The following is a 12,282-nucleotide window of genomic DNA, read 5'->3' as shown; positions in this document are numbered from 1 at the left end:
CAACACACGGGAAAACTTACTATGAATAGAAATGGATGTGAAAGCCAGCTCTGAACTCCTATGTGCTGTTATATGTCATACACCCAGGGCTGTAGTTACCATACAGGAAAGGTGGGCACATGGCACTGGCAGTATAATCCCTGTAATATCACATGTTGCCCTGCACTGCAGTACAACACTACACACCTGCACTATGATCAATGCCGCTTATCTAATGGTGCTGTCCTCTTACTGCCCTCTCAGTGTTTCCCCAAACCGGGGACAGACAGACAGATCCCAGCAGGCTGGGGCAGAACTGTACTTCTACATCAGATGGACAGCAAGACTGCAAGCTCTGTTGCCAAAGAAAAGTGCATTTTCCCTGTAGTGATTGGGATGTGGTGGTGATGGGAATGTTGGTGGGAAGGGAAAGGGGGTGTTAAAAAGTTACTTTTGTACTTCTAGTCCTATAAAGTTGCTTCAATAATTCCAATTAGTGTGAAGCTATATAGAGTACATTCCCAGAACGATAGTGCACCACATAAACCCGCATTGCCCAGTGTATATCTCTATTTCTCCTGCTCTTACGTAGTTCTCTCTCCATGATGTCCCCCTCACACCTCACCCGTCTCCTAGTTCTCTCCCCCCTCTGCGAGTCTGCTGCAAAAACATTGATTTGTGGTGCTGGGAGGGTTAAGGACTTTAGAGGGGGAGCAGGGAGGAGAGGGGCTGGATTCAATTTCCTTTCTGCAGATGTCAGGTACAGGCTCAGAGGGGATAACAGCACACACAGAATTTGGATATAAAGTACAATCTCTGGCCACTTATTTCATAATCTCACCAGTAAATTCCACTATATCTCGAACATCAATGATTCTGGATAATCTCTGGGTTCCTCTCCCCCTCATCATCTCACTCCTGAACCTGGCACACTGAGCACCCTGGTGAAGAGGGGCCAGCAGACTGCTCCTGACTGTGTGTAGTGGTGGTACCTGTGGGCATTTCCTATTCCACATCCCAAGGGATCAAGTCACCCTCATACAAGGTTGGTGGAGGATACAGTCCTGCAGGTAACCTTACTACTGAAGTGCTGCAGGGAGATACTGGAGTATCTAATCCTTTGTACAATATTGTTATCAGATAACATAATTACTGTATATAGCTGTTTTCCATTATATAGTCTGGGAAGGTGTCTGAGGATCACACTAATAAGTAGCTATTATGCTGTGTAGCACATTTCTAAGTATACAGATGTTATTATTTCTTATTGTTCTGTAATATATTGCTAAGATTCTGCAGCTCTGTGCAAAGTACTGATAGGATTGCCTATATATTACCATGCAATTCAAACTGCAACATTGGTATTGAGGAAACTTTATTGTGTTACAGAGATGTGTACACTAATGTCCTAAACTGATCCTCAGGTTTATTCATCAGGATCTGTGACAGCTATTCCTTGTTAGTGGAATTTGCATTTCATAGTGAAATAAATGTCATCTCATTATAGTGAGAGCTGTTTAAATAAGAGTTATTACTACACAAAGTGTATTTATTTAGGATGTGTGTTTAATGGAGACATTTTGCTTTTGCAGTCTATGTAGAATAATCAAGCTTACATTGACCTGGAGAGGGAAACAGACAGGCTTCCTCTCACTTAAACGTATGGAGGAGCCAAACAATAACCTCTGTGTTTCTTTAAATGCATAAAGAAATTCTATACACGGATTTAGGATATGTTCATTTTAAAAAGTCCATCATGTAAATCTGCTTTATGCTACTTGCCCCTATATATTGTATTTATGGGATGCAGTCAGGAAGCCCGACTGTCTAATGCCGGCAAGGGTCTAATGACAGGTGTCGAAATACCGACACCTGGCATTTTACCTGGGCCGGAAGACCGATGCCCGGCATACCGATCGAAGGTAAGCCGGACGCGGACAGCCGTGGGGGGGAGGGTTAGATTAGGGCTCCCGGGGGGACAGGGTTAGGCACCCCCCGGGAGGGCTAGGGTTAGGCTAGGGAAAGGGGGGGGTAGTGTTAGGCACCCCCGGGAGGAGGTTAGGGTTAGGCACCCCCCCCGGGAGACTTAGGTTTAGGCTGCTGGGAAGGGGGGCTAGGTTTAGGCACTTACAGGGGGGGATTAGGGGTAGGCACTTGGGGGGAGGTTAGAGTTAGGCACCCCTAAGGCAGGATTAGGGTTAGGGGGGGGGGTTAGGTTAGCAATAGTCGAAATACTTACCTGTCGGGATCTTCACTGCCGGTCTTCCAGCGTCAGGATTTGAACCGTGTGTCCGGCGGTATTTCATACCGATCCCGTATATATATGTAAAAATTTTAGGAACTGATAAAATGTCAGGATAAGGTTATGAACATGGGGAAGCATTTGACTATGCAAACCAGACTTCCTGTTAGTAAGCTAGTGAAGGGAATTTCACAGCCTAAAATGTCTGAAATCCTGTATCAAACCCATATACTGTGCCACTGAAAACTTCCACCCTGTTTAGGAACGGTTGTCTTCTCCAATTTATCAAGATCCAAAAAGCTTAGTTTTTGGGTGCTTGTCTCCGATAGGTACCGGCCATCTTTAGGTAGCGCCAGCAGTTCTTCCCAAAAAGAGCTATTGGAGACTCTTCAGATCCTAGCCGCTTCTAATGACTTCTTTTGTGCAAGTACGCAGGAACACTACCGGGGCAGAACCGAGAAAAGTAGAGCTTAGGGCTTGCTGGGACTTGTAATATTCACATTATGGGAATACCCACAAATATTATGTATCCCAAGGATGTAAGCATCTCTAGGATGTATGAAGGAGGGACTGCAGCAGATATCGCCGACATCTGTCGCGGTCCCTCCATTCCCAACAGCAACTCCCATAGGTTTCTATGGAGGTTGTGAAGTTGTCAGCTTTACGAAGCTTGGCCCCGGCTGCTAATGCCATCTTCAGACGGCGTTGCCCTATAGTTGCTGTGGGCTACCTGTCACTGTTTTTTTTTTCAAGTGAGATCCCAAGAGTCCCTCCCCGGTGGTTCCGTCTGTCAGCGCACGCGCAGTAGCGGCGCTGAGGGGCAAAGCAGGAGCTAATGTGATCGCAGGGACTCACTAATGGTACATCTGGACGATTAACGATTCCTTATTGCTGCAAATTGCAGTGATAAGGAAACTTTATTTTAAGGGGCTGGCTGCAAAGGATGATAAATATGCCCCTAAGTATTTTACTGCCACTGCATTGGGGCAGAGGTTTGCATTCCTAACTAGGAGGCTATTTGTGTGGAATTTATATAGTATCTTATCCCTGTGATCACATGGGTTTCCTCCAGATGCTCTGCTTTCCTCCCACAATCCAAAGAGGCATTGTAAGGTTAATTGGCTTCTGACTAAATTGGCTCTGGTGTGCATGTTTTTGTGCCTGGGGTAGGAAAATTAGGTTGTAATCCCTTAAAGGCACTAACGACCATGAATAAGGTTAACACTGCTGTTGGCGCTGTTTAAAAGCTGTACATAACTTTAATGAGCTCTTCTATCCCTAGTTTTAGGTTTCCTTCTCCTTATCTCTGGCTCTCCCTGATGTGAGGGATGTGGAGAGGTGGAGCTTCCTTAGTTGTACTCTCTCTACTCCTGCCACTGCTGCCCCCCACAGGCCGGGCACAGAATGTTCTTACCGATGATGAGATTGAAGAGTTCCTGGAAGGATTTCTGAAGGAGTTGGACCCTGAGGAAGATGAAGATGATAAGGGGGAACCAAAGAGGGAGGAAGATGACGGTGGAGAAGTAATCACCAGGACTGGAGGTTATGAGGAGCGAGAAGAGACTCAAATAGGAAAAAAGACAAAAGCACCTAAAGGCGAGAGTGAAGGTGAGTGTTAAGTGTGGGTAACAGAGCTATATGGGATAATACTGGAGGGGGGATTATGGGAAACACGATGCCATGCACCTTGTTGCTCAATCTTTTAGGGGCCATAATTACCACTGAATTAAACTTTGAGAGTGAACACGCCCTAAGTTAGTAGTCCTGCATATTCCATTATAATACTGGGGACAATAGATATCTAAAAAAAAAAAAATTAATAACGTCAACATAAATACTAGTTCTTCGTCTTTATTTATGACAAGTTCCTGGCACTTTAACATGCATTAACTTATGAAAGTTACTAAGAACTCTTAATACGAGTATACAGTAACGTTACCAGAGCCGGCCCTAGGCATTGACAAACTAAGCAAATGCCTTGGGCATTTGGAAAGTCTAGGGGCAACCAAGCCAGAGGTTTGGGGCAGGCACGGCCGGTGCCGGCGGTGGTTTGCGGGGGCGGGTCACCTGGATGGTGGCTAGTGATTAGCGCCGGGCCTGCTCTGAGCTGGCACACACCAGGACGGTTTCCACTACAATGATCAGAATAAGCTTCTGCGCATAGGCAGAGGCTCATTCAGCTGCACCCGCAACAGCTCATCCCATGGGCCTTTGCAGAACTCAGAGTAGTGAGTCATACCTCACGTGCTGTGCTGGGATAGGGGAGTGCTGTGCTGGTTAAGGGCCAGGGTGCTGGGTGGGAGCTGTGCTGGGATAGGGGTGATGGGTCAGGTGAGGGGTGCTGACACAGTGTTGTGCTGGGAGAGGGGGTGCTGTGTTGGGTGAGGGCTAAGGGGATGGGTGCTGTGATCTGTACTGTGCTGGGAGAGGGGTGATGGGTGGTGTACTATGTTGGGTGATGAGTGCCGTGATCTGTGCATTACTGGGAGAGGGGTGAAGGCTGATGTACTGGGTAAAGGAAACTGTGCTGGGTGAGGGGTGATAGGTGCTGTGATCTATGCTGTGCTGGGAAAGATGTGCTAGGTGATGGGTGTTGTGATCTGTGCTGTGCTGTGATCTGTGCTGGGAGAGGGGTTCTCTGTTGGGAGAGGGGTGAGGTGATCTGTGCTGGGAGTGGGGTGCTGGGAGTACAGTGAGACCACACCCCTTCTGTGAGGCCACACCCTTTTTCATGATCCCACATGGGCAACCAAAATCTTGCCTAGGGCACTAATTTGGCTAGGGCTGGCTCTGAACGTTACATCTTAACTTTACTTCCCTGTAGCGTATCCCTGTGTTGCACATAAACCAATGGTCTGGAAAGTGTGTCTGTTTCCCTGTGTGATCACATAAGCATTCCTGGCCCGTTACTTGTTTTCCTGTGATGTGACAGTCTGACATTAATCATGGGCATGAGGGATCACAGGACTGGAATCATAAAGTCTCTAGCATTTTCTTAGCTGTACCTGCATGTTATCTGAGCTTCACACTGGAACTTTAGGTTATTTTTATAAGTGGGGAATTCATATAGAAAGCTCATAGACAGGGCAGAGCAGTATGTGCCGCATCCGCGTCTATTTGTTTGGAACAAAAAGTTCAGTTTATGCTACAGTAAATCCACCCTGTCCGGAGCGGAGCACATCTCAGGTGGGGCTAAAACGCTTCTATGACAGAAGCCATTTTGTTATATCAGGTGTATGATTTCAGCCACATGTTTTACCCATCTTTACGAAAAATTTACCTTTTTTTGTTTGTTTGTTTTCTGTAGACCCGGCTTCTCTTGGGCCTCAAAAAGTTGACCAGAAATTTTTGAGGTCCAATAATTATACATAACCTCTAATTGGACAGGAAAATGAGACCCATATATAGAAGTTGTTTATTATTTGTATAAGATCCATTTGCACCTCTTTCTGCCATATCCCTTTTTTTTCATAAATGAACCCGAGTGTTGGCTCCTCATGAGCATTGATAAAGCAGTATTTGAGATGTGCGCGGACCCCCGTGTTTTAGTTTTGGTTCCGGATTCATCTTCGTGTTTTGGTTTTGCAAAACCACCCTCAAGTGTTTTGGTTTTGGATTCGGATAAAAATTTATTCAAATCTATTAAAAATCAATAAAAATCGATAAAAACAGCTAAATTGTCAGAATCCAAAACCTGTTTGGTTTTTAAATCCGAGTTCTGAACTGGCAACAGGTCCAAATCGGGACTCAAAGATAATACAAACCTTGACCCAGTTCTACTCAGAACCCCTTAAATAGTGTGTGTTTGAATTTCAGAAATCCAGACCCGCACATCACTTGTATTTAATAGTGAATTTGTGTAGAATTTTAGTTTTCACTATTACGTGGAATCCAATCTTTTGTGTGTATAAGGAGCCGTACGCTATGGCTCCGAGAATTGCTATTGTTCACCATGATCTTTGCAGATTTTGACGTTGTTTTTTGTCCTACAAATAGAATCAAAGGCTAAAGAAAAACCCAAGAAAGAAAAAAAGGAAAAACCACCTAAACCCACTAAAAAGCCGAAAGAAAAGGCACCCAAAAAAGAAAAGCCTCCAAAACCTACCAAGAAACCCAAGGAAAAGAAGCCAAAACCGACAAAGAAACCCAAGGAAAAGCCACCAAAACCTACCAAAAAGTCAGCAGCGAAGAAACAGGAGCAACTTCCAGAGTTAGAGGGAGAAGTGGACAAGTACGAGAAGACCAGAATCACGGAAGAGGAAGAGAGGGACACAAGACCCAAAATCCGTGAAAATGAGGAGGAAGAACGATATAGAAGACCCCATACTCCGGAAGAAGATGAGGATAGGAATAGAAAACCCCAAGTCACAGCGAGGGAGGAGGTGGAAAAATACAGGAGACCACAAATTACAGAAGAAGAGGACAGATACAGAAGACCCCACATCCCAGAGGATTATGATGAAGAGAGTTACGTAAGACCCGAAATTACGAAAGAGGAGGATAGGTATAGGAAACCACAAGTGAATAAAGAAGTGGAGGACAGATATAGGAGACCAGAAGAGGAAAAATACAGGCGACCCCACATCAAAGAGGAGGATGACAGGTACGGAAGACCACCATTTACCGACACAAAGTCACAAACTGAAGAAGATATATGGGGGACAGGTAAGTCTGCATCCATGGGATGTGAAAGCATGGTTTTAGATGAGAATTGCTGCAATTATTGGAAGCAAGGTTCTGTAATTTAAACATAGAAAATTAAGACTCTATTAAATGATTACTAAGTTTACCTTTTCAGATATGAATAATGACGGTAAAATATATTTGTTTGTGTTAATTTGACATCCTCTGCAGGCCTGGCAATGGATTATAGAAAAGTTGAAAGATCAATTGAACAATCTCTCAGAGAGGTGGTAGGGGCTACAATTAATTTAGCCAAACATGAATGGGGCCAACATTAAGCTATTGCTATTAAAATTTATAGCTGAGATGTGTGAACCAATGATGCAATGAGTGGGATGTTAAACATATATAGAAACATAGAGCAGTACTGTAGCTAGAGACAATTTTTTTTGGTGGGTGGGTGGGAGGGGGGATATGAGGAATTCCCAACGCTGATTCCTCAAATTTCCAACTCAAAAGGTGTGTTTTGCGTTCTTTGCATGCCTATGCATCGCAGTGTGTGAATCAGCCACTGCGCTCGGGGCTGCGATCGCGGTGACTACGCAGACCCATCGCAGAGTGATTGATAGGAAGTACAGTTTTTGGGAGGTGACAGGGAAGGGTGGTCGGCGAAACGCGGGCGTGCCAGTGCATTTGAACTCCATTACAGGGGCGTGCATAAATTATCCACTGTGATGCCATACGCAGCCTGAGTACCCATAGCGTGCAACGAGGATAGCAATTCCTGAGTAAGGTCAGAGCTTGTGCAAGTGTGCGTGAGGCTGTGATGGTACTCAGTGTTACTGATGGTTTCGCAGTCTTGCTAAGGATTACGGATGTGCGCAAGGTAAAGTGGGCGTCCTTATGTTGTGCTGCGATGGCATAGCGATCTCAGTGGATTAGCATACTGTCGCAGTTAGACTGCGTGCGTAATCGCTATTGTAATCGCAGTTGCAATCCATAATGAATCAGGTCTGTTGTCTTTTGTTTTGAGCCTATTTTGGCATAAGGCGACCATTTGGATTTTCCCAACTATTAACTCAAATTTCCCAACCCCTGAATTCTATACCAAACACTGGGGGGTCTCTCCCCCTACCCCACCTCTTCTAACCCCACTCCCAACTTGCAACTCCCCTGACATTGAGTTTAATAGCAGATAAGAAACTACAGGCTCATCTAGTTTGCCTTTGTGTGTGTGGGAGGCGTGATGTTTTATATTTTCTTGAGAGATCTAAGTGTTACTAATAGTCGTATGTTTGTCTTATGTGTGACCTTGAATACTTTATAATGTGTGTGTGTGTGAGTGTCACCATCCAGCACCATCTCAACTTCCCTGGACTGCAACACAGGCAGTGACACAGGGGCATATCTATAATGGGTGCAGGGTGTGCGGTGCACACAGGCCCCTGGGTCCAGGAGGGCCCACACCGCACACCCTGCACCCATATAGTTTTATACTTACCCACTCAAAGTCACCAGAGTGTTGCTCTGCACTGCAAGCAGCAAAAATACTCGCGCATGCGCAGTACTGCTGCCCCCGGGAACTGGCACAGGCGCCATTTTCCCGGAGACCCGCGCATGCACAGTAGATTCTTACACTAAAACAGAATCTACTGCACTGTGACTTCGCAGCACCGCACGATCGAGGAGGGGGCCCGCACTAAGTCTGTACACGGGCCCCCTCCTCTCTTAAAACGCCCCTGCAGTGACAGACAACTCACACTCCTTCACTTATTATAACATAATGTGATTTGCCAAGTCTTTTATTCATATTCTCGATATGCGTATTCTCTTTTCTTTTTATTTCTTTTTAATTTTTGCTTATTTTTTAAATAAAACAAAAGCTTTACCCAAACATGATACATAACGTTATAGTGCACACATGAAAATATAATCCAACTAAAGCCCTACTGCTGCCCTCAGCAAACCAACACAGGGTGGGCTGGATGGGGTTGCTTCCTGGGGAATTTTCCGCAAAGAGGAAAAGATGATTATGCAAACGGTTTATAGATAACCACAGCTCACTGCCGGACATTCACTGCTCACCTCCTCCCTTCCCACCTGTCCCCAGTCACATGCACGGCCCTAATCTAGTGGTACCTGCATGCCTGCCTTTACTGATTAACCCTCCCACCATGCATCTCTCCATCCAACCAATAGGACTTGTGGCAGACTCTCTGATGCGCTTCCGGCTGACTCTTCCAGGGCTTTGCTGAATTATTTTACTATTTTAGTCCCCATCATAGATACTGGGAAACTATTTCATTGATCTGTCAACCTTTCTGTGAAAAAGGACTTCCTGATGTCACATTCTGCCTTCTGACCCCCATATAAAGTTTAACTGGTTCTAGAAACCATTGTATGTTTAAAAATACTGCCCTAATGAATTTGTTTTATATGTTTGAATAGTTCTACCATATGACATCTGTCTCTTCTCTACTCTAAGCACTTTGTGGATTTCCCATGTACCATTCATCCATATAGTTGAGGTAATATGAGGCCTCAGTGAACCATGAGAAAATATAGACAGTGTGTGGTTGGGCATGAACAGTCACACATGAAAGAATTCTTGGTCTCCCTGAGGAATTTGACAAGGATAAGATTATAGGTTGTGTTTGGTAAAAGTGTTGGAGCATACTGGTGAAGGAGAGTATATAGGATAGTATACATGTAGTAAAGGTTAAAATACATGAGGAGATGAATGAAGCATCAATTGTACGTGAGAACACTTGAGAGTGGGGAAGATAAGGTTAGATGAGGAGTTGATTGAACAACAGGTGAAAGTGAGGATACATGAGGTGTAATATGATGGTGAGGATGCATGAGGAATGTGGTGAAGGTGAGGACACATCATGGGTAAGGTGAAGGCGAGTATAGATGAGGATTTGGATGAAAGTGAGGATACAGGATAAGTAGGGTGAAGACCGGTATAGATGAGCAGTTGGATGAAGGTATGGATAAGGATAAGAAGGTTGAAGCCAAGTATAGATGAGGGGTTGGGTGATGGTTATGATATAGGATAAGTAGGGTGAAGGCCAGTATAGATGAGGAGTTGGATGAAGGTGTGGATAAGTATAAGAAGGTTCTAGACGAGTATAGATGAGGGGTTGGATGAAAGTAAGGATACAGGATAAGTAGGGTGAAGTCCAGAAAAGATGAGGAGTTGGATGAAGGTGTGGATAAGCATAAGAAGGCTGAAGGCGAGTATAGATAAGGGGTTGGGTGATGGTTATGATACAGGGTAAGTAGGGTGAAGGCCTATATAGATGAGGGGTTGGATGAAGGTGTGGATAAGGATAAGAAAGTTGAAGGCCAGTATAGATGAGGGTTTGGGTGATGGTGAAGATGTATGAGGAGTTATATGAAGATGAGGATGCATTAGAAATCTGGTAAGTAAGGTGAAGGCAATAATTGAGATGTTGGACGTAGGTGAGTGTACTGTACATGATGAGTAATTGAACGCAAGGATGCATGAGGGATCTGATAAATATGATTACATATGGGAAGTCAGGTGATGGACATGGTAGATTAGGAGGTAGGTGAAGGTCAGGACACATGAATAGTTTTTTTAAGGCAAAGACACATAGGGAGACTGATGAAGTAGAGAACACATGAGGATTTGAGTGAACTGGAGGGCACATAAGGCAGGAATACGTGAGGGGTCAGGTGAGGTGAGAACATAGGAAGAGTCTAGTGATGAGGATTTGAGAGGAATTTAGGAAGGTTAAGATACAACATTTGTATTATTATTGTTTTTTATATACTTTAGCACCAATCATAGTATGAACATGCAGTTATCCTCATCAGTTCCTGATCCATTGGCGTTTAGAACCTAAGGTCCCTAACAGACAGACAGGCACACACACCACAAACAATAGCACTTTTCATACTTTGGTAAATGTGCCCCTTAGTCACAGGGATGTGTTACCTTTGTCATGCTCTTCACTGATACAAATGCTGGAGCTGAGACTCGCATGGTTCTTCTTAACCTGCAGACTTCACTATTAAGAAGACTTTGTACTTTTAAGATGAAATTAGGTTGTACTAGTGCCATTAACAATTTATTAGAAAGCCTATCAGTCCACAAAGTATATAAAAGGTGATGAGATAAGGAAAAATGGAAACACTTCCTTTTAGGAACATCAGCTGTCTTCTGAACACACGACACTTATGTAGCTCACACACGACACTTATGTAGCTTGCAAACAACTTTTTGAGTATAACTTAAGGGAGAATGTAATAGTCTCCGATTTTGTAAAATCTGCAGTTTTCTGGTGAGTTGCAAACTGCTGTATGTAATAGAGGCTAAATCACAGAAAAATATCTAGAAAACTATGATTTTAATAAACAAATTGCTGCAAGTCACCATGCCTAATTTTTAAATGTCAGCAATATAAGTAGCCAGATGTTATAAGTGTTGAGTACAAACATTACTTAAACGCACCGAAAAATAGAGGTGGCTGTGACGGGCAAAATAGCTGTTACTGCAACTATCTAGTCTGTAATATTGAAGGGGAAAAAAGGTGTAGTTACCCCCTTCCCTAATAGGCCAGTGTTAATCATCATTGGGTCCAGTCTTCTAGGGCACAGGTTCCCAAACTCGGTCCTCAGGACCCCAAACAGTGCATGTTTTCCAGGTCTCCTTACAGAATCACAAGTGAAATAATTAACTTCACCAGTGGAACTTTTAAAATGTGTTAGTGAGTAATGACTACACCTGTGCACCTGCTCGGTGACCTGGAAAATGTGACCTGTGTGGGGTCCAGAGGACCGAGTTTGAGAACCTCTGTTCTAGGTATATGGTTGAACAAATACTGATTAGCATTGTGCTCATCCTGGTACCCCTGGGCTGTGGGTATCAGGGTAATTATATAGCAATATTATCACTTATAAATGTGTTAGAATTTAGTTGTGCCAGTCACCGCTAGGTTGGGGGGACCACTCATCCATTCACCGTGCCTCCCCCCACAGAGGTACAGACCCAACTCTGAAAACCACAGGTGTGTTCTTTTAAACAAAACACACAAGAAAGCCCAAAGTGCCGGTGATGTGTGGGTTTTAAGCTTGCTTAGCATAATCTGGCAGTTTAGGTTTTCAACCACCAAATTGCTGGGTATTATATTTGGTGATTCCCAATGGGGCTGCCACCAGGTTAATATCTTACTGGTCTGTCCAGTAATAATGAGACTCTTCGTCAATGTTATTCATAGAACAGAAACATAACAGGGATAGGGATGCTGGTATGTTGTTTCAGCCATTGCCGAGATTATTATGTGTCATAAGATGAAATGCAGAGTGTCACATGTCTCAGTGATGTCACTAGCTCCTAGTGACTCGATAGGCTGAACTTTGGGTCACTCACAAAATGGACACCTCCACTGTGCATAGGTTATGGGGAC

The 12,282-nt window shown here is 44.2% G+C and overlaps 1 protein-coding gene across 2 annotated transcripts in view; it reads left to right on the top strand.

The window, feature by feature from the left end:
• The first annotated feature begins 716 nt into the window (after window positions 1-716).
• Window positions 717-12,282, top strand: part of AEBP1 (AE binding protein 1) — a 39,426-nt gene continuing 27,860 nt past the window's right edge. Inside the window, exons 1-3 of one of the 2 annotated variants that reach the window (XM_088443343.1) lie at window positions 717-1,024; window positions 3,504-3,829; window positions 6,218-6,886. In XM_088443343.1, the coding sequence (XP_088299469.1) occupies window positions 3,550-3,829; window positions 6,218-6,886 (949 nt within the window). In that variant the 5' untranslated portion in view covers window positions 717-1,024; window positions 3,504-3,549. Of the gene's footprint in view, window positions 1,050-3,503; window positions 3,830-6,217; window positions 6,887-12,282 lie in introns of both variants that reach the window. The other variant, XM_088443341.1, reaches the window with a different exon arrangement.

The sequence above is a fragment of the Taudactylus pleione genome, unplaced genomic scaffold (genome assembly GCF_031769625.1).
Source record: "Taudactylus pleione unplaced genomic scaffold, aTauple2 ptg000329l, whole genome shotgun sequence".
NCBI classification, from domain to species: domain Eukaryota; kingdom Metazoa; phylum Chordata; class Amphibia; order Anura; family Myobatrachidae; genus Taudactylus; species Taudactylus pleione.
Note: the sequence above shows the minus strand (reverse complement) of the source record. Positions and strands in the feature narration are given on the sequence as shown.